Source organism: Rousettus aegyptiacus, unplaced genomic scaffold (assembly GCF_014176215.1).
Source record: "Rousettus aegyptiacus isolate mRouAeg1 unplaced genomic scaffold, mRouAeg1.p scaffold_m13_p_3, whole genome shotgun sequence".
Classification (NCBI taxonomy): domain Eukaryota; kingdom Metazoa; phylum Chordata; class Mammalia; order Chiroptera; family Pteropodidae; genus Rousettus; species Rousettus aegyptiacus.
Window position 1 is genome coordinate 117,471,258 of NW_023416306.1, and position 20,941 is coordinate 117,492,198.

The 20,941-nt window shown below is 33.9% G+C and overlaps 1 protein-coding gene and 2 pseudogenes across 2 annotated transcripts in view; all 3 read left to right on the forward strand.

Moving 5' to 3' along the window:
* The window catches only part of GOLM2 (golgi membrane protein 2), an 86,899-nt gene that overhangs the window by 54,220 nt on the left and 11,738 nt on the right, over positions 1 to 20,941 (forward strand). For both annotated transcript variants that reach the window (XM_016145020.2, XM_036239114.1), the window contains exons 7-8: positions 5,665 to 5,763; positions 6,891 to 7,061. In XM_016145020.2, the coding sequence (XP_016000506.1) occupies positions 5,665 to 5,763; positions 6,891 to 7,061 (270 nt within the window). The remainder of the gene's footprint in view (positions 1 to 5,664; positions 5,764 to 6,890; positions 7,062 to 20,941) is intronic.
* On the forward strand, positions 2,780 to 2,898 carry LOC118600766 (annotated as a pseudogene).
* Positions 5,977 to 6,095, forward strand: LOC118601360 (annotated as a pseudogene).

Genomic DNA, 20,941 nt, shown 5'->3' on the forward strand with positions numbered 1-20,941 from the left:
ATACAATTATAGAGGGGACCTGAATACCCCATTGAGAGCAATGAGTAGGTCATCCAAAGAGAAAGTCAGTTAGGAAGTATCAGCCTTAAATAACATATTAGACCAAATGGACATAATGATGTTTATACAACTTTCCATCCCAAAGGGTAGAATATACATTATTCTCAAGTACGCATGGAACATTTTCAAGGATAGACCATATATTGGGGCACAAACTAGTCTCAATAAATGTAAGAAAATTTAAATCATACCAAATATATTTTCCGATACAACAATGTGAAACTTGAAATTAACTAGAATAAGAAAGCTGAAAAAAACCACAATATGTGGAGATGAAACAACATGCTTATGAACAACCATTGGATAAGAAAAAAGGTCAAAAGATATATAGAGAGAAATGCAAAAAAAAACTACAATACACCAAAATCTTTGGGATGCAGCAAAAGTGGTAGTAAGAGGGAAGTTTGTAGCATTACAGGCCTACCTCAAGAAACAAGAAAAATCTCAAACAATGCAACAGTATACCTTAAAGAACTAGAAAAAAGAAAACAAAGTCCAAACTCAGTAGAAGGAGGGAAATAATAAAAATTAGAGCACAAGTAAATAAAATAGAGAACAAAAAGACAATAGAAAAAAATTAATAAAACACAGCTGATTCTTTGAAAAAGATAAATAAAATTGACAAACCTCTGGCTAGACTCACTACAGAGAAAAGACTTAAATGCATAAAGTCAGAATTAAAAAAAAGTTAAAACAGACACCACAGAAATACAAAGGATTATACAAGAATACTGTGAAAAGCTGTATGCCACCAGATTCAATAATCTAAAAGAAGTGGACAAATTCTTAGAAATATATAACCTTCCTAGACTGAACCATGAAGAATTGAGAAATCTAAATAGACCAATCACTAGTAAGAAATGGAAACAATAGTCAGAAACCTCCCCAAAAACAAAAGCTCAGAACCAAGTAACTTCACTAGTGAATTCTATCAAACATTCTAGGAAAATTTAATAGCTATCTTTCTCAAACTCTTCCAAAAAATTGAAGAGGGTGGAATACTTACTAACTCATTTTATGAGGCAAGCATTACTCTGATAACAAAACAAGACAGGGTCAACACAAAAAAAGGAAAATTACAGGCCAATATTTCCAATGAGCAGATGCAAAAATCCTAATCAAAATAGTAAATCGATACATTAAAAGGATCATATATCATGATCAAATCAGGTTCATTCCAGGGATGGAAGAGTGGTTCAACATGTGCAATCAATGTGATATACCACATTAACAAAAGAATAGGTAAAAATAATATATCAATAGAAGCAGAAAAGGCATTCTAGAAGATACAATATTGATTTATGGTTAAGACACTCAATAAAAAGGGTATAGAAGAAAAGTACTTCAACATAATAAAGACTATATATAACAAACCCTCAGCTAATATATATTCAATGGTGAAAAACTGAAAGCTTTTCCTCTAAGGTCAGGAACAAGTCAAGGATGCCACTGTCACCACTACTATTCAACGTAGTACTGGAAGTCAAGAAATAAAAGGCATCCAGATTGGGAATAATGAAGTAATACTGTCACTGTTTGCAAGTGACACGATTCTAGAAAATGCAAAAGGCTCTACCAAAAGACTATTAGAAACAATAAACAAATACAGTAAATTTGGAGGATATAAAATCAATATGCAAAAATCCATTGTATTTCTATATTTTAACAACTAAATATCAGAAAGAGAAGTTAAGAAGACAGTCCCATTTACAATTGCTGCAAAAAGGATAAAATAGGAGTAAACGAAGTGAAAAACCTATATGTTGACAACTACAAGACATTGTTAAAAGAAATAGAAGTTAATACAAAGAAATGGAATGATAGTCTGTGTTCATGCTTTGAAAGAATTAACACTGTTAAAATGGCCATGTTACCTAAAGCGATATACAGATGTAATGCAAGCTCCATCAAAATCCCAGTGGAATTTTTTACAGAAATAGAACAAAAAGTTCTCAAATTGGTAAGGAACTATAAAAGGCCCTGAATAGGCAAAACAGTCTTGAGAAAAAAAAGAACATAGCCAGAGGTATCACTCTTCCTGACTTGAAACTGTACTACAAAACAACAGTAATCAAAACAGTATGTCATGGGCAGAAAAATAGACACCCAGACCAATGGAACAAAATTGAGAGCTCAGAAATAAACCCACAAAAAGATGGGCAACTAATTTTTGACAAGAGTGAAGAACATAAAGTAAAGAAAATAAAATCTTTTCAATAAATGTTGGGAAAACTGAAAAAACAAATGTAAAAAGAAATAAAAGTAGACTGTTCTCTAACACCATACACAAAAATTAACTCAAAGCGGATTAAAGACTTGAATGTAAGACCTGAAACAATAAAATACCTAGAAGGAAACATATGCATTGAACTTATGGACCTTAGTGTGAGAGAGTTTTTGTGAACTTGACCCAAAGGCAAGGGAAGTAAAAGGAAGAATAAATGAATGGGACTACATCAAATTTAAAAGCTTCTGCACAGCAAAAGAACCCTTCAGAAAACCAAAAATGCAACTAAGTGGATGGGAGAGTATATTTGCAAACAATACCTCCAATAAGAAGTTAATATCCAAAATATATAAAGAACTCATATAACTCAACAACAAGAAAAACAGACAATCCAAAAAAATTTGGCAGAGGACCTGAATAGACATTTTTCCTAGGAAGACATACAATGGACAGCAGATATATGAAAAGATGTTCAAATTTACTAGCTATATTGTCTACAGCCATGCCACCCTGAACATGCCCTATTTTGTCTGATCTCGAAAGCTAAGCAGGGTCAGGCCTGGTTAGTACTTGGATGGGATATCACCTAGGAAGACCAGGTACTGTAGATGTTTAAAAAAAAAAATTACTAGCTATAAAGGAAATGTACACCAAAACCACAATGTGAGATACCACCTCACACCTGTTAGAATGACTATTATCAGTAAGACAAAAAATAAATGTTGGAGAGGATAAGGAGAAAAGAGAACCCTCACATAGTGCTGGTGGGGATGTAATTTGGTCCAGCCATTCTGAAAAACAGTGTGGGGGTTCCTCAGAAAATTAAAAGTAGAGTTACGCTATGACCCAGCAATCTCTCTTCCAGCTATCTACCCCCAAAATTTGAAAACACTTATTCATAAAGTTAGATGTACCCATATATTCACTGCAGCATTATTCAAAATAGCCAACATGGAAACAACTTAAGTGTCCTTTCAAAGGCTGACTGAAGGATGTGGTACATATATACAATGGAATACTACTCAGCGATAAAAAATGAAATACTGCCCTTTGTTGCAACATGGATGGATCTTGAGAGTATTGTACTAAGTGAAATAAGTCAAATAGAAAAGGACAACTGTATGAGTTCACTCACGTGGGATATAAAAAAGCAACAATTAACAAACAAAATAAACATACAAACAAGCAAAAAAAACCAAACTCATAGATACAGATAAGAGAATGCCGGTTGCCAGAGGGGAAGGGGATTGGGAGAGGATGAAGAGGCTAAAGGGAGTTAAATGTACAGTGACAGGATACTAAGCGTGGTAAGTACACAACAGAGTGTACAGATGTATCATAAAGTTGTACGTCTGAAATTTATATAATGTTAGTAACCAGTGTTACCCCAATAAATGTAATAAAATTTTTTTTAAATGCAAAGGAAAACAGTAAAAACTCAGATTATAAGATAGTATGATGGGATACTAATTTTGTTTAAAGTATATAGTAAAATGTACAGAAAAAAAACCCCAAAACATCAAAGAGAGTCTCAAAATGGTAACTGTGGTATCTTTAAGTGATGAAATTATAGCTAATTTTACATTTCTGCTTTTCTGTTTTTCTAAACTTTTTGTAGAAATGTGTAGTATTCATGTCAAACTTATAAGGGCTCCATATCACTACTTTGTGTCTACTACATTAGAACTAAACTCCTCTGGTTGTTTTATAAAGGCCCTTTTAATCCAGCTTTTGCCTACTATCTAAATCATAATTTTGCTTCCAAAGAGTCACCTTGTTCTTAAGCAGGAAGCGTTATCATATAAGCTAAGGACATGTATGATCACTTCTTGTTTAGTAGTTGTAGTGCTGTCTTCTAGTTTGTAAGGTGCTGATGCCAGCAATGGTCCAACAGTGATGAACAAATTTGTAGATTGTTACCGACAAATACATCTACCAGATGTTTAGTGTCGTCAGAGTCTGTTAGCAAATAAAATTGCATTGTTAAACCTGTTGAGGTACTGTTCTTTAAAGATGTTAGCTGAGTGTTGTTATTTAGCTGTCTTACATGAAGAAGTGGGTGGTGGGCATTGCAGCTGGCAATAGGAACAAGGTAATGGGAACACAGTGAGATAAGGCAAACCTCAGTATTCTGTAAATTTGAGTAGGTTATTTTCTTTGCATGAATTTTAAACTTCTTGAGTTCTTAAGTTTAGAGACCTATGTAATAATAAACAAAATCGAGTGATTGAAATTAACTTTAAAGATTATCAATAACCCGAGTATACTAGTTAGGATTGACTAGGCTCTGGTGTATTAACAGCCTTCAAATTGCAGTGGTTTAAAACACTGTGTCAATTTATTGTCCATATTATACTCTGATGCAGGTTGGATGACTCTCTTTGCAGTTCTCCAAGCAGTGTCCCCTTCCATTTGATGCCACCATCTTCATATGTAGCATGCTAAGTTGTGGCAGAAAGGGAAGACAGATTTTAGGTGATTTGCATGGAGGATTTTATCACCATACTTGGAAATGTCACATTCATGGTCATTCTCATGGTCAGAACCCAGTCTTATGTTTCTTAACCATAGGAAGGCTGATCTTCCTCTATGTCCAAGAAAAATATAATGAAATAGGATCATATAGCATTGTCTCTGCCACACCAAAGTTTTAAAAGAATAAAATGTGCTACTAACCATATCTTATAGATTGGCTTTTCAATTTTTTTCTCTTTATTTCCAGTCTCCCTAGTTTTTTCTTTCTGCCTTTCTATCATGTTAAGCTGCCTAAGGATGCAGTGGAATCAGTGGTAGTGAGTGAAATGTTTATCTCTTGTTGCCTTCGTTTCTTAAGGGAGAAGTCCCAATTATAAATATATATGTCTTTTTTAGTAAAGTCCTCGGTGCAACTTAAATTTTCCTCTTCAAAAATAAAATCTCAACTTGTATCACTTACGTTTAGTTTTTTATTTAAAATCTGGACAACTTGGAGTAGCATATTTTTATTGCCTCACCTAATCTATAAATGACTATTTTTTATTTACACTGTCTATATAAAAGGTTTCACTGTATCTGAAGAGATTTATTTATTTCTCCATTCATCAAGCCTTAGTTGAGCTCTTGTTATGTGCCAGGCACTATTCTAAGTGTTGGCGGCATAGTGATGAACAAGACAGTTCCTACTGTCTTATATTCTGGTCACAGTTATTCTTCACCAAAATTTGTGATGGATGATACAATGTATCAATTAGTAACCACAAATTAATTTTATGTATATTATAAGGATTATAAAATTAGAATAACCATCATAGGATTAGTGCAATGTCAATAGATTTATTGTGGTTCATTTTTAAAAATCAATATCACTGGGAATAATATGGATCTATATTTTCTTTTAGTTTTAAAGAAACCCCCTATTTCTGTTTCTCAATATGGAAGTCATCAAGCAACCTCCCATCGTCCAACTGGACAACCTCTGTCCTCAAATATGGTTCCAGGTATGAAGTCTTATTTTTAAATTTTTCCTTGAACACCAGTTTTCTGATCATATATTGTTATACAGTGAATAAAACGTCGTTTAGCAGCATAGTGAAGTAGCAGACTTATAGTTAGCATTATGTATTTTCAAAAGACCTAATAAAAGCTCAAGGAGAAGTAATCATTCAAAAAAGCTGTTATCTAATGGCTTATTAAAAGTAGAAGAATTATTTGTCTACAGCCGTGCTACTCTGAACACGCCTGATCCCGTCTGATCTCGGAAGCTAAGCAGGGTCGGGCCTGGTTAGTACTTGCATAGGAGACCACCTAGGAAGAGCAGATGCTGTAGGCATTAAATAAATGCATGCATGCATACATACATACATACATAAAATAAAAAACAAATAAAAGTAGAAGAATTATTTGTTCAGCCACTCTGGACTACATTGCCTTTCATCTCTGCCAGTTTGTATGTATTTACCTTCTTCAAAATGTGTTCAAATTTATCTCACAGAGGCCTTCTATAAATTACTAGATCTACCTATCTTGAACTCCCTACTCTGTACTTATGAATGTATGTTTTTTCACTGAATATCTATTCTATTTTACAGAAATGTTCCCCTAAAATGAGAATCAATACGATTAAAATTAATGATAACAAGGATTGAAGTCAAGGCTTTGATGAAGAAAAAATGGGGTGGGGGAAAGAAAGGTTATATCCAAGGGATACTAATAAGAAAAAATTAAGAGTTAACAGTTGTGAGTCACTGTGTTGATGAAAATGACTTAGAGCTTGGAATTTCTAAAAGCCTTACTGGAGTTTGGAGATTTCTGATGGAAGGAAGGAAGGAAAAGAGTCATCCAAGCTGTATCATTGCCATTTTAATTTTTCAGTTTCTACAACATATCCCTTTGGTGAATAGATTTATAATCAGTACTGGAGATGCTCTTGGGGACTGATGAGTAAACTTTACACAGCTTGAATCACATTGGTTATAAGATTTGGCTAAAGAAATGAGAATAAAACTTTAAAAAAAGCTCTCAGACTACCTAGTAACAGACAACAGTGTGTCTTAGCTTTTCTAAAGCAGGTCTTGTGAAATTCTTCTGCAAAATATGACCTTAACTTGATGTTTTTTTGTTGTAGATTCTCATGTAAATCACAATGGAAACCCAGGAACGTCAAAACAGAACCCTTCCAATCTTCTTCAGCATTTAATTCCAGGCCCAAACTTGGAGAGTGAACCCAGAATTCAAGCAGATATACTAAAGCAGGCTACCAAGGAGAGAGTCGGTGATTTCCATAAGTTGAAGCAAAGTAAGAATAAATTGATGAATATTATGCTGGAAAGATTTCTTTAATGTTCGTTTACAAGGCTCAATTAAGGTCTTTATTATTATCATGTCTAATGAATGTATAGTAAAGCTATATATTCATAAAAAGAGAAAATATGCATAAAAAGAGAAAGTATGGTGGTGGTGAAATTTAAAAGAAGAGCAAGTTTTAAATGGATAGAGATTTCAAAAAAGACTTTAGAAAGCTTCTCATGTTTGCCAATGTTAAGTAATAAATTTCAGGTGAGTTGATTTTTTAAAAATGCTATTAGTTATGATAGGATTAATACAGTGTAAAATCTTTTGAAGAAATGAGAACAGTTATATTTTGTTAGGCTAGTGAATGAAGATTTTGATTAGATTTTGATAGTTTTGAAAAATGGATTCTGGGAGAAATATAGACCTGGGGAGACCGCCATAGTGGAAGGCTCAGTGCTGCTTCCTTTTTCATCCCCTCCAATTGCAGTTTGTTTCATTTAGGTCTTAAAAGAGAAGTGAAAGAAATTGAACATATTCATAGTATTGTGTAATAAACTGACTGCTTGAACTGTTTCAGAGGTATTGATTTTGATAAACGGACAGTATCTGTTAATCTGTATAACTCTGGTAGATCCTTAGGAAGTATAAGAAAAATTCTGGTAGTAGAGAGAATTTGGAGCAGGACAGTGTCTCAAATTGTATGAGACAGATCCCTTAAACTATACTTTTTACTAGTTCTGCTTTTTAAGGCTTTTTCTCTTCAAATTTTGAACAGACAGAATCTCTAAAATCTCGTTTGACTTCGTTTGCTTTTCATGATGGCTTCCATGGCAACAACTGTTCAGAGCACTGTTTAGGCAGCTATTTGTACACAGGTTGCTTGTATGATGAAAACTGCACAGTGTTACATTTTAAATCTATTCAAGATATTTTTATTGGTCTTATGACAGTTATTCATATTTCTGCATCTTTATGAACATATAGTTTGTGTACATTTAATTGACTTTTCCTTCCTTCATATTTAAAAGTATATCCATGTGTCTTGACTAAATTATTATATGAAAAATGTTTTTATTTACAAGAATGTGGCTAACACTGTAGAGTGAAAAAAATATTTCCTTAAAATCCTGTTGAGTATTGACCTGAAAACTTTTATCTCAACAAAAAGAGGTGTAGAGTAAGGGTATAACTAAATAAAATATCTTAATTTCATCACTTAAGATTTTCTTTTAAACTTATAGTTTATCCCACAAAATTTTTTATTCTTTCCTTACATGTATGTTTTTATTATTTTTGTTTACCAATCATTAGGCAAAGAATATGATTGGGAAATAATTGCCAGGAAATTATTACTCTCTACAACTTATTTTTTAAAAAGCCTGTTGAGCATTAAACACTCCAATGTTCTTTTCATTGTATGTGTAGAATTGTAATCATTGTGAGCACTATTTGGTGATTTACTTTGACATTGTTTCTTAAATACATTTTAACCTAACATATATAGTTGTCATTTTAAATGTGTATATGTACATATGTATACATACATATGCTTATATCTCATTGTGCTTAGGCAATAATAATAGTTCATTTAGCTTTACTCTTTTACTGATTATTTAGATTATTTCATATTCTCTCATGATAGTCATAATAACTATGAAGATCCTTTTTCAAATTACTTCCAGTTTCTCCTACTTTAGATGTTCCTTTAAAAGTATAGTCCCCAACTGAAATTGCTAGATCAAAGTACTTGAATAGCTTTATAACTTCTGTTACATATTGTCAAATTGTTCTCTAAAACAGTTTCACAGTGTCACTGTGAAATGTTTAAATTTATTTCCCTATGGCCTGACTATATTCGCTTTTTAAGTCTTTTTAAGGCATTTAGAATATGATTCTTTAAGTATGTTTTAATAAGCATTTATGTTCTGGTGACCTGCCCATTTTCATGAGGAATTTTACTGTAATTAGTTCTTAGTATATAAACTGTGTATCAGTTTTGATGGCTTAGCCTCATAACTTGGAGTATTGATCATATATCTTTGTTATTAACATAACAAAAGACACCTTTAAGAGTCTCCTCACTTAGGAAGTTCCAAGGGTTTTAGGAGCTGTCTGCAAAAAAAGGGAGGAAGACCAAATATATAGTTCTTATTATAAATCACAATGCCACATATGGGTTTGAAAACTACTGTTCTATAATAATTTGAACCTACCTTAAAACTCTAAACTCATATTTTTAGTCCAAAAGTCATGCAGTTGAGATTTTCTAGATGGACTGGAAGCAGCTTTAAGATGGAATGAGGGCAAGCACTGGCAATGTGATACATTTTCCTAATTTTGAATGTCTCTGGTGGTATCGTCAAGTGATCTGGTGAACTTTCTAAGTAGGTTATACAATAGGCACTATGGTTGTCCATTTGTGAGCTATTGGGGTGATTTTTCAAGTTTATATCCAATTGTCCAACTTCATCTTACACGGTTTCGAGTAAAGGGAAGTTTTCATTTTTAATGATTCAAAGACAGAGGAGTAAGAAAAAAATTGGAAACTTAAATTTGGCTAGTTGTAGCCAGGTATTGGGAGAACCAAGAAGGATCCGAGATCAGTCCAATTCACAAGTAGGTAACAAAATCTTAAAGACAATGAATAGGACTAGACTCATTAAACTTGTCCTGAATATTTATATATCTATATCTATCTATCTATCTCTCTATAGATATATGTATCTACATCTCTACATACACAGCAATAATAGTGATTGACTGCATAGGTCTTTTGAGTTTGCTTTCTGGAACTTTTCATAAGACATCTCAGAATGGACTTTTTAAAAAATATATTGATTTTAATTAGTTTCAAGTATATAGTACATTGGTTAAACATCTATATAGTTTATAAAACGATACCCCAATTGCTCCCTCCATCCCCTGACCCTCCACCTAGCCTACGTATTAATGCTAGCTGCATTCCCTACACCATAGTCCCCATCCCCGAGACGATCCAGCAGCTACTAATTTATACTTCTTTAACCCTTCACCTCATTCTCCCAGCCCCCCAAACTCCCCTTCCCTCTGTCTGCCACCAAATTGTCCACTGTATTTGTGAGTTTGTTTTTGAATATTATGTTCTGTTTATTCCTTAGATTCTGCGTATAATTGAAATCATATAGTGTTTATCTTTCTCTGTCTGACTTAAATACCTTTTAGGTCCATCAAAGTAATATCTTTTTCCATCCCCTTCCTTTTCATATGTAGGGGACTTGTTTTCTCATCCTTTAGCCACTCTATCTTTTGGTTGGAGAACTTAATTCTTTTCCATTTAAGGTACTTATTGATAGGAATGTAGTTGTTTCCATTCTTTATTCCTGTTTTTGATACATTTTTTTTTTTTTTAAAGAAGTCCTTCCAACATTTCCTGTAATACTGACTTGGTGGTGATAAATTCCTTTAGCTTATTTTTGTCTGGGAAGCTCTTTATCTGTCATTCAACTCTAATAGCTTTGCTGAATAAATTGTTCTTGGCTGTAGATCCTGGGTCTTCGTCCTATTGAATATTTTTTGCCAAGCCCTTCTGTCCTGCATAGTTTCTTTTGAGAAATAAGCTGCCAGTCTTATGGGTGCTCCCTTGTAGGTAACTAACTGCTTTTCCCATTGCTTTTAAGATTCTCTCTTTGTATTTAACCTTTGGCATTTAAATTATGTGTCTTGTTGTGGGCCTCTTTGGATCCCTGATTTTTGGAATTCTCTGAGCTTCCTGTGGTTTTATGTCCATTTCCTTTACCAGGTTAGGGAAGTTTTTCATCATTATTTCTTCAAACAGCTGTTCAACATCTTGATTTTCTTCAGTTATGCTGATCAGATGGATATTTGGACTCTTAATAGTGTCCCATATGCTTCTATAGTCTTGACTTCCTTTTTCTTACCATTCTGATTGCATATCCTTGGCTTTCCTGTCCTTTAGATAAGGCATTTGATCCTTTTCTTCATTCATTTTGTTTAATATACTTCTCATCTCAGATAATATATTTTTCATTTCAGACTGATTCCCTTTTATAATTTCCATTTTCATTTTTGTTTTTTATCTCTTTGTCGAGTTCTCACTGAATTTATCTACACTTCCCAAAAGTTTCTTAAGCAACTCATATGGTTTCTGCTTCTTTGTCTTCCCATTTTGGTTGCCTTTCTGTGTTTGTTCCTATGTACTAAGCAAAGCTTCTAAGTCTCCCGGTCTTATAGTGTGGATTTGTGAAGTATGTGTCCAGTGACACAGTTCTTGAGAAGGGTTTCAGCTGCACGTCAAATTTAACCCAAGCTTCTGCCCCTCCTGGGCCACTTGTTAAAACTCAGCAAGCAATCTATAGATGCTGTGCTTATAGTTGCTTCAAGAGGCCATGCCAGAAATCGAGGCCAACTGCCACCAGTGTGAGTCTAGGCACTGCTCAGCAAGGAGCACCAGACTCGCTGAGGATATGCTTGGGTGGGGCAGTGAGTTGGGGAAGGTGGGGTTTCATGGAATCCTCTGGGTGGAGCGACCTCTGTGATCTAGTGTGATGATGTCATGGCTATGGCAGCACTGTGCCCGGCACACTTGTTTGGGGGAGGATTCAATAGGGAACAATGGATACCTCCGGCACTTGTGTAGAGAGCTAGTCTCGCCTCGGCCCTCTCTTTGACAATGTCTCCCTGTAAGTTCCTGGTGCCCCCTGCACACAGCCGAATGGACACTGGTGCTCAGAGAAGGCAGGTCTGTCACTGTGAAAATCCGCTTGTGGATGCGGCCCCTTTAAGAGGCTTCTGCCCTATCGCTGCCTCGCCCTGTCCTACCTTCTGCGTTGCAGGGTGATTTCTTGGATTTCTCTCTATTTGCGTGGCTTGTTCATCTAGATCTCAGGCAATTTTTCATTGCTGCTTGCTCCTTGTTTCTGTTACAACTTTGATTTGGTTGCCAGAGGAATGAATAGAGCCTTTATCATCTATGCCATTTTTTTTTTCCTCCCAGAGTGGACTTTTAAAAGCCATTGGAAGCTAGGAAGTCAAGCCAAGGATTCACCATCAAACTTAGGTGAATTCCTCTCCTCAAGTTTCCCAAGATAGTCTGAGGTTCCTGGGCCTTCAGGAAGTGACCTTCCTTACTCACCTGTAAGGCTAGGAACCCTATATGACAGATATGGGCTGGTTTTTGGAAAGCCAGATTTATAAGTATTGACTCCTTATAGTCAGCCTTAGTTCTGTAAAGCTGTCTGGTCATATCTGATTTTATGCATCCTTCTCAAATATGACATTCTAGATCCTTGATAATATAACCAATGTTTCCAAATGTGTCCTGTTACAAGAACAGATTCTTACTGAGTTTAGACAAATTACGACATTGTCATGAAAATAAGATTATTCACTAAGAGTTTCTGAATTCTGAATGTATCAAGTAGAGAGAAAATGTAGTTGTTTTATATTTATTCACAAAGGTATACTTTACCAGATTGTTGTAAGTTATAGATAGCTTAAGAGAAAAGAGAGATTTTTCTTAAATCTAGAAAACAAAATATTAAAGAACCGGCAATGTTGGGTCTTGTATCCTGAATTCTGTAACTATTTATATATCTGTCTTCTCTATTAAAGTAGTAGTAAATTCATGAAGGCAGGAACTGTGTCTTATTCTTTTTATTTACTTAGCCTCGCATGTATATAGTAAGCATCAGTTAAATATTTGTTAAACAGATTGCATCAGTTTTAGAATTTTGTGTATCTGTTTGATAGTGTACCTTAGTTTTTATATACTATATCTGTATTTCTGTTGTCTCTTAAGACTTTTGCCATTTTATTCTGATTTTGTTCTTCACAAAGAGGCATTAGGAGCATTTTTTTTCCTCAATGGTTTTGTTAACTTTGTTTCTTCATCTGTATTTGAGTAGGTAAAAGAGAGAACATTTGGAATAGCACATGAGGGATAAGCCTATTTGTTCACTAGAAAGATTAAGACCTATAGTAATTGATAGGCTTTAGTTGGATTTGAAGAATGCAATCTTGTATGAGGCTAGTTCTGTGTGTTTTGTTTCTAAAATTTTATTAAATAGCAAAAATAATCTTATGCAGAGATTAAAAACTGATGACCCATATCCAAATCCAGCCAACATGTGAGTTTTGTTTGGTCCACACATTTTTAAAAATCTGAAATAGTTATCAATATTTTAAAATCAATAGATTTCACATAAGATTCCCCAAATCTGGATTCTTTTAAATGAGAATGTTTGACATAATCCCTGGAAATGATTATGACTGTTCATTTAGAATGAGATTTTCCAAGTCCCATTTCTTATAACCTCATTCTGTTATAATACATCCATTTCGCTTACTTCTCTGATACTTGTAGGTATTTGAATTTTTGACACCTTTCTTATACCATGAGAATATAGAAGAGAAACCTTATAGCTGGTTCGTGGCAGGGGCTTAGCCATTTGGAATCCATGGCTGTATAGAAGTTATACTGAGATTATACTTGGCTTGAGAGGGAAGTATTTACTGAAACGTAGCAAGTGAATTGCATCAGACTGAGACGTGATATTCAAAAATGGTAAATGAGGAGATTGTAGTCTTGAGAGAAAGATACCACACTAAAAATACCAGAGGCAGAACACTGTTATCATAATAAGGCCTTGTTGGTAAATGGAAAATATGAAGTGGGAATAGGAAGAAAGAATCTGAACATGTGAAGGAATCTCTTTCTCTGCCCTGCTTGACTGCTTTTTCCTTTATGTATACAGGACAGATCTAATCTCAGTCCATATCTTCATCTGATTTGACTTTGACTAGAAACCAAAGCTGTATGGAGAGATCAAGAAGTGCAAATGATAGTAGAACTGTTATAAGCAATGAATCTAAAAGCTGTGGATACTATAGGTACAAAATGATATATTATTAGAACAAGTTGAAATTTTATTGAAAGCACTATAAAGATATACATATTTTTGTAAATTTAACTGTTGCCACATTATGCAAAAATGGCATGTTTTGCTATTATAGAGGAAGATATATTTGAGTTGGTTTAATTTAAAATGTAGAATGTAGGCTATATCATGACAAAATATATTTTAGAGGATACTTCAAAGTATCTTGGAGGCATATTTAAAAGAAATAGTCAATACCCTTCCACATATTTGAAATTGATAATCCATGGAAGGCCCACCTGTTTGCCAGTTTAAAGGAACAGACCCTTAAATAAAGAAAACTGTTCATTTCAAATGTTAGCCCCATACTGAAAATCTCGGAGAATTACTTAAGATAGTAGATGGTGGTTGTTGATTAAGCTGCTTCTCATGTAGACTTTTCTGTGTAGCATGCTTCAGAATGAGTAGCAGCAGGATTTACTTATTCAACCATGATTAATAATTCTCCTGAATGACATTGGAGAGTCAAGCTAGTGTATCAGTGAGTACATGGTTTTATTTTCTGTATGGATCTTTTGAAATTATTTTTCAACCTCTGGTCTAGATAGCTTAGTGAGTTCACCTTTGACATAGCCATTCTGATCACACATGTAATGATAAACAGAACTAAAAGGATATTGATAACTTCAAAAACATGTTAAACATTTCTGTGGTCAAGAAATGACACAAAAATGTAAGATGATGAAAGGAACTAAATGATTGGGCCTATTAGGCTCTGGGTCCGAAAATGCAGGTTTCCAGGAACTTGGCTCTTCAGAGCAATAAGAATAAATTGGAACCACTTTAAATGGGATGCAGGCTTATTGCTTAAAGCCAGGAACTGATCATCGGCCCCATCTCCTTTAGCAGAGGAAGCAGGAAATAAACTTATTGCTGACTGCCATCAAGGACTACAGTATTTAGCAACCTGAAAGCTTCTGGAGATAGGAACTTACAAATGCAGCCTCGTGACTATGTGCTAAATCACACCACCATTGGTTCTATACTGAATCTCTGCTATCTCCAGTAGTATCGTGGAAAAGAAACTCTGAAATATGATCATGAAAACATCCTAGACTGGGAAACTGGGTGGAAAGCATCTTTAAAGTGACTAGATAATACAGGTAGATAATACAGGCGAACACAAGGAAAAAGAGAAAAAACATAAACAAATACTCCACACACTGAAAACTAGTCAGCAAACCAAAACTCTCAAACTATGAAAACTATTAATGCTAACATGCTTACATGTCAACGACTGAAACTTGTAAATAGTTTTATATAAATCTGCTTTAAACTAAATATGCTTAAAGATGCTCAACAAGATAAATCAAGAAATAATTTACTCAAAACAAGACAAGATTAAGAAATAGGCAGGAAAAAACTAAAATAGATAGATATAAAAACCAATTATACATATTAGAAATGAAAAATATAATCACCAAAATAAAAAATCAGTGTCTGATATAGTAGACCATGATGTAGTTGACTGAAATAAGTGATTTCGAAGCCTTTACTGTGATATTTGTCAAAAATGTAGTACAGAGTGACAGAGAAAGATTTAGAGACAAATCTATATCATATTTATAAACATACTTGTGTACATACATACATATAAAACATGTTAAGAGAAACAGAAGGTGTATGTATGTCTAATAGGAGTTTTGGGTAGAGAATGGAGAAATGGTACATAGTCAATACTTGAAAAGAATTTTGAAGAATTTCAAGAGCCTGGAAATTTCTGCAATTGGAGAAAGACATGAGGTTCTCATCAGATGTGCCTACTAAGTGTCAGGATAAATGAAGAAAATCATTGCTTTTAGGCACAGTAGGAAAATAACAGAATATCCAAAAATTAAGGAAAAAAACTTAAATGATATCAGAAAATATGGATTGTTTCCAAGGAATGGCAGTTGCATTCTAAGCAGACTTTTAATCAGCAAATCAAATGCCAAAAGATAATGGAATATATTGCATGATAAGTGGAAAATAATTACCAACATAGAATGTTATACCAGATAATGGGACAACAAAGGCAAAATGAAGACATATTCAGTTACACAAGACTGAGGTTACCTTTCATAGACCCTCAGTGAAAGAAGAATAAAATAGAAAATTGAAGAGGGATAGTAACAGCTACAAAAAAATGAGAACTCAAATTGAGCAAAGCTGTTGGTAAATTTAAGTATTGACTTAAGGAAACTATTTTTGTGTTAAAGCAGCAAAAACAATATCAAATAGTAATAAAAGATAGGGAGGGTCTTCAGAGGTAAAGTGAGAAGGTCTATGTCCTGTGTAGAAAGAGGACAGAAATACTGAGTACTTTGAAATTTTGTTGGAAAAATTTACAAGGTATGAATATTTAAAATTTAAAGGGAATCACTAAAAGAACAAATACAGTGTATTGCTTCCATCCAGCAGTGGGTAGAAGAGGAAAACGAGGTAATATTGAAACCTTTCCTTAATGAAATTTTTGTGCCCAAATAGTTTCACTGGTGAATTCTTCCAAACATTTAAGGATGAAATACAACCGATTTAACATGAACTCTTCCAGGGAATTTAAATGGAAGAAACAACTCCCAATTCATTTTATGAAGCTAGCATTAAGTTGAATAGCAAAACTAAGGACATTATGAGAAAGGGAAATTACAGTACAGCCCCTCTTATTAACATAAATATAAAGTCCTTAATAAAATATTAACAGATCAAGTCAACAGATAAAAGCGATATATGCGACGACTGTGTTGGATTTATTCTCAAGATGCAAGATTATTTAATAAACGAAAGGCAGTCTGTAATTTACTACCTCAACAAATTATACAAGAAAAACCATAGTCATCTCAACAAATGCAGGCATTTGAGGAAATTCAGCATGTATTCATGATAATCAACAAACTCTAAACAAAGTAGGATGAGGAGGTTATTTCCTTAATTTGTAAAGAGTATCTATAAAAATCCTAAAACAAACATTACACTTAAGCATGAACTATCAAAAGCTTTCCTCTTGAAATTCAGCGGACTAGGATAACCACTGTTATCACTTCTAGTCATCTTTTCACTGTAGGTCCTAGTCAATTAAATAAAGTTCGAAAAAAGGAAACAAGGAATAAAGCTGATATACTGATATTATTTGCAGACATGTAAATTTCATATATAAAAAACTCAAAACAACCTACATATTTTTAGCAAAATTATTAGTTACAGTGTTAATGTAAAAATTAATTGTATTTCTATATGTCAGCAACAAATATAAAGTGAAATTTTAAAATAGAAGCTTTTTAATAGCATAAAATACAACATATCCTTGAAAAAAATCTTACAAAATAGTCCCAAGAACCTCTATAAACTACAAAATATTATTGACAGAAATTAGATAATAAATTTATTTTCATAGATTAGGAAGCTTGTTGTTTTAAGAATGTAATTCTTGTCAGATCTACAATTGCAGTGCTTATCCTAACAGCATTTTTTTTTTTTTGGTGGAGTTTGATAATCTGACTCTAAAATTTGTATAGAAATGGAAAGGACCAAGAATAACCACAACAGTCTATAAGAACAAAACTTAGCAACTTCCATTCCAGATATCAAGATTTATTATAAAACTATTATTGATAAAGTAATTAGGACACTGTGATAGTGGCACAAGAATAGACAGATGGACAAATGAGACAGAATAGAGAATCCAGAAACTGATGACACATGCATGGTCACTTGATGTATGACAAAGTTAATACTACAGTGCAATGGGGGAAAGGATAGTCTTTTTAATAAATAGTACTGGGTTAGCTGGATAGCCAAATGGAAAAATATTAACCTTACTCCCCTACCTCACACAATACACTGAATTAAATTCAAAACATATTGCAGATTTAAATTTTAAAGCTAATAAGATTTTTTAAACTACATACCAAGTATCCTCCTCCCCCCCCAAAAGCTAATCATAAATGAAGAAAATAATAAATTGGGCTTTATTAAAATGAAGAACTTTCATTAACCAAAAGATCAATTAGAGTGAGAAGATGCGCATACCCTATAACTTAGCACCTAAAATGTACCTGCAAACATATGTGTAAGGAGACATATACAAGGACATGCAGGTCTATCAATATGAGAATGGATAAATCATAGTTCATGCCATACATACAGTGGAATCATATGAGGAGTTAAAATGAATGAGCAAAGCTACATTAATCAACATGGGTAAATCTCAAAACTATAATGTGGAAGGAGTAAAGCAAGTTGCAGAATAGGTACATGATGGTACTGTGTTGGGAGTCCCAAAACTACCCTCAGGCTTGATGATTCAGTAGAAGGGCTCATAGGACCCAGAAGAGCTGTTATACTCAGAGTTACAGTTTAGTATACAGATTAAAATCAGCAAATGGAAAGGACTCATGGAGTAAGGCCCAGGAGAAAGCGGACTCAAGCTTCCAGGTGTCCCTTCTCAGTGGAGTTGCATGAAGATGTGCTTAATTCTCCCAGCAAAGATGTGTGACAACACATGTGAAGTGTTGCCAACCAGGGAAGCTCACTTGATGATTGGTGTCCAGAGTATTTTTGGGGGGTCAGTCATGTGCTACACACATGACTGAGCTCAGCTACTCAGACTCCAGGCTCTCCCCATGTCCATCTAGCAAAACAAATACCATAAATCACTTTGTTAGGATAAATTTATCCAATCAAACTTGTATAGCATTGCCCAAGACCTCAGACTTACAAAAACATTTATCAAGCAGAAAGACTCAAAATTTGTCTGCCAGGATCCAGCTAAGGACCAGTTTAGAAGACAAGCCTTTCCTTGAAATTTGCAGGGTTTGAGCAACCCAGACATGCTGAGTTAACCCTTTCTTTCCCAGATGCCATATTTATTTATAAAGTTCAAAGGCCTGTGAATAAATACAATTTGTTAATGAATATATAAATCTTCTTGGGGATGATTAACACCTAATTTAAGGTAGATGTTACCTTTAGAGTAGGAAGAGAATGCTAGGGAGAGGTACTCAAGGAATTTTAATTGTATCTGTAACATTTTGTTTATTTAAAAGTTCCAAACCAAATATGATAAAAAATGTTAAAGTTGACAAAGCTCTGGATGATGGGAACACAGATGTATAGTCTCCATACTTCTCTATATATTTGAAAATATTTAATAATAAAAAAAGAAAAATTTGTTAAATTTTAAAAAATGTAAATCATAGTGCTACATTAAAAAAAGAAAGATTTCTGTGGAATATTTGAAGAAATGGTTTGCCCCATTCTTTAATATGCTACAATATAGTCTTGAAAAGACATTTTCATGATGTGAATTCAGAAAGGCAGTCAAATTTAGGATACAAGAATTTGTTAATCAATTACATTATAGTCTTGTTTATTCTGAATGTCAAAGAATTTTTGAACACGGAGTTGAAGTGGAGTATCCAAGTATTTAATGTACATAAGATTAATGTAGTTGTCATACATATGTAATGCATGCCTGGTATTCTTCAAAATTAGCAAATTACTTTCCACCTCCTGCCCCTTTATCCTACGCTGGTACTAAGGCTAGTCCAGTAAGTTTGGTGTAGAATAAAAGGGAGAGAGAGGCAAAGGAGAACAATATTTAACCTTGAAGCAAATTGATTTGTTTGCTTTTCTTCCCTTTTTTTCCTTTTCCCCTGTAGAATCAGTCTTAAGAAAAAAAGTAGCAAGAAGGCAACCTGCGGATTATATAAAGAAGGGGAAAGAGCAGCTGAACCTCTTGCATTGGGAATGAGAGGATAGTCAAATTGTTTAGATGCTTTTAGCCATAATTTGTAGCTACCGTGCTTGTTTCATTTCCTCTTTCTCTTCACCTTCCTTAAGTCCAGTCAATTAACAAATTCCTTCCTGGGCCTACAACATGGAGATCCTGTACCTTGAGATGCAAAATAAGTATGGTCTTTTTGCCCCAAATATGTTCCTGATACTGATACCAAAGTAAACAGTTCGAAAGCCAGTCAGTAGTTTTCCCTACGTATTGTTTTGTGAGGACAGCCTGGAGTAACATTTTTATCACAATTTGCACATCCCACCCTCCCAGATTTCACAACTCTAATTCCTATCTCAACAGATTAAGTTTTCACATGTCTTAGACCCTCAGGGATACTTGAAATAGTCAAAACTGTAGGTGTTAAATTGAATAATGAATGAGTCAGTTGAATGTGTACATTGCCAATTGAATGGTACAAAGTGGATACTACCAACTCAGATTGATTCATTTCGTTTATAATGTGATAATATATTTAATGAATGAGATGAAAAATATAAACCTCTTTTTTATGGAATAATTGAGAAATTGAAACCCATAAATGAATCTCAAGCTAATGAAGCAAAAAAGTAATTTATCTTGCTTTGATTTATAGTACTGAATTACAATATACAGTTTAGTTCTCTTGATTGAAATGCCCTTTTGTGATTGAGAAATGTTCTAGTTATTTGTCATTATTGTTTCATTTTCTACTAGTCTTTGGAGTTTGCAGGCTGGTATTCAAGCTGTTTTACAGACTATCATTCTATATAAAGTTCTGTTTAGTGAACTTAAAAGTATATCAATGTCTCTTATAATTTGTTTTTCCATCTTGATATTGCCCAAACACTTTGAATATGAAACTTCTTTCTTTGTTTTCTCATGTTTAAACTGTTGGGATGAAGCGCTTTTGTTACTGATATATTCTAAATTAATAATTTTCAGTCAGCCACCAGGGTGAAAATAATAAATAGTCAAGTACATAAGAAATCCGGCAGTCCAAACTGAATGTAATTACTGTATTACTCCCCTAGCTGGGCACAGCTTTAACACTGTGGTTACAGAGAGACAGAACTGGATTTAAAATCTTTAAATAGATAAAATGCTTCAGAGATGAAGTCTAGAAGTTTTTCTTTTTCGAGATTCAGAAAAAGTGAGATTTAATGAAGGTACATTTTAGAAGGAGATGTGCCATGATAAGGAAGG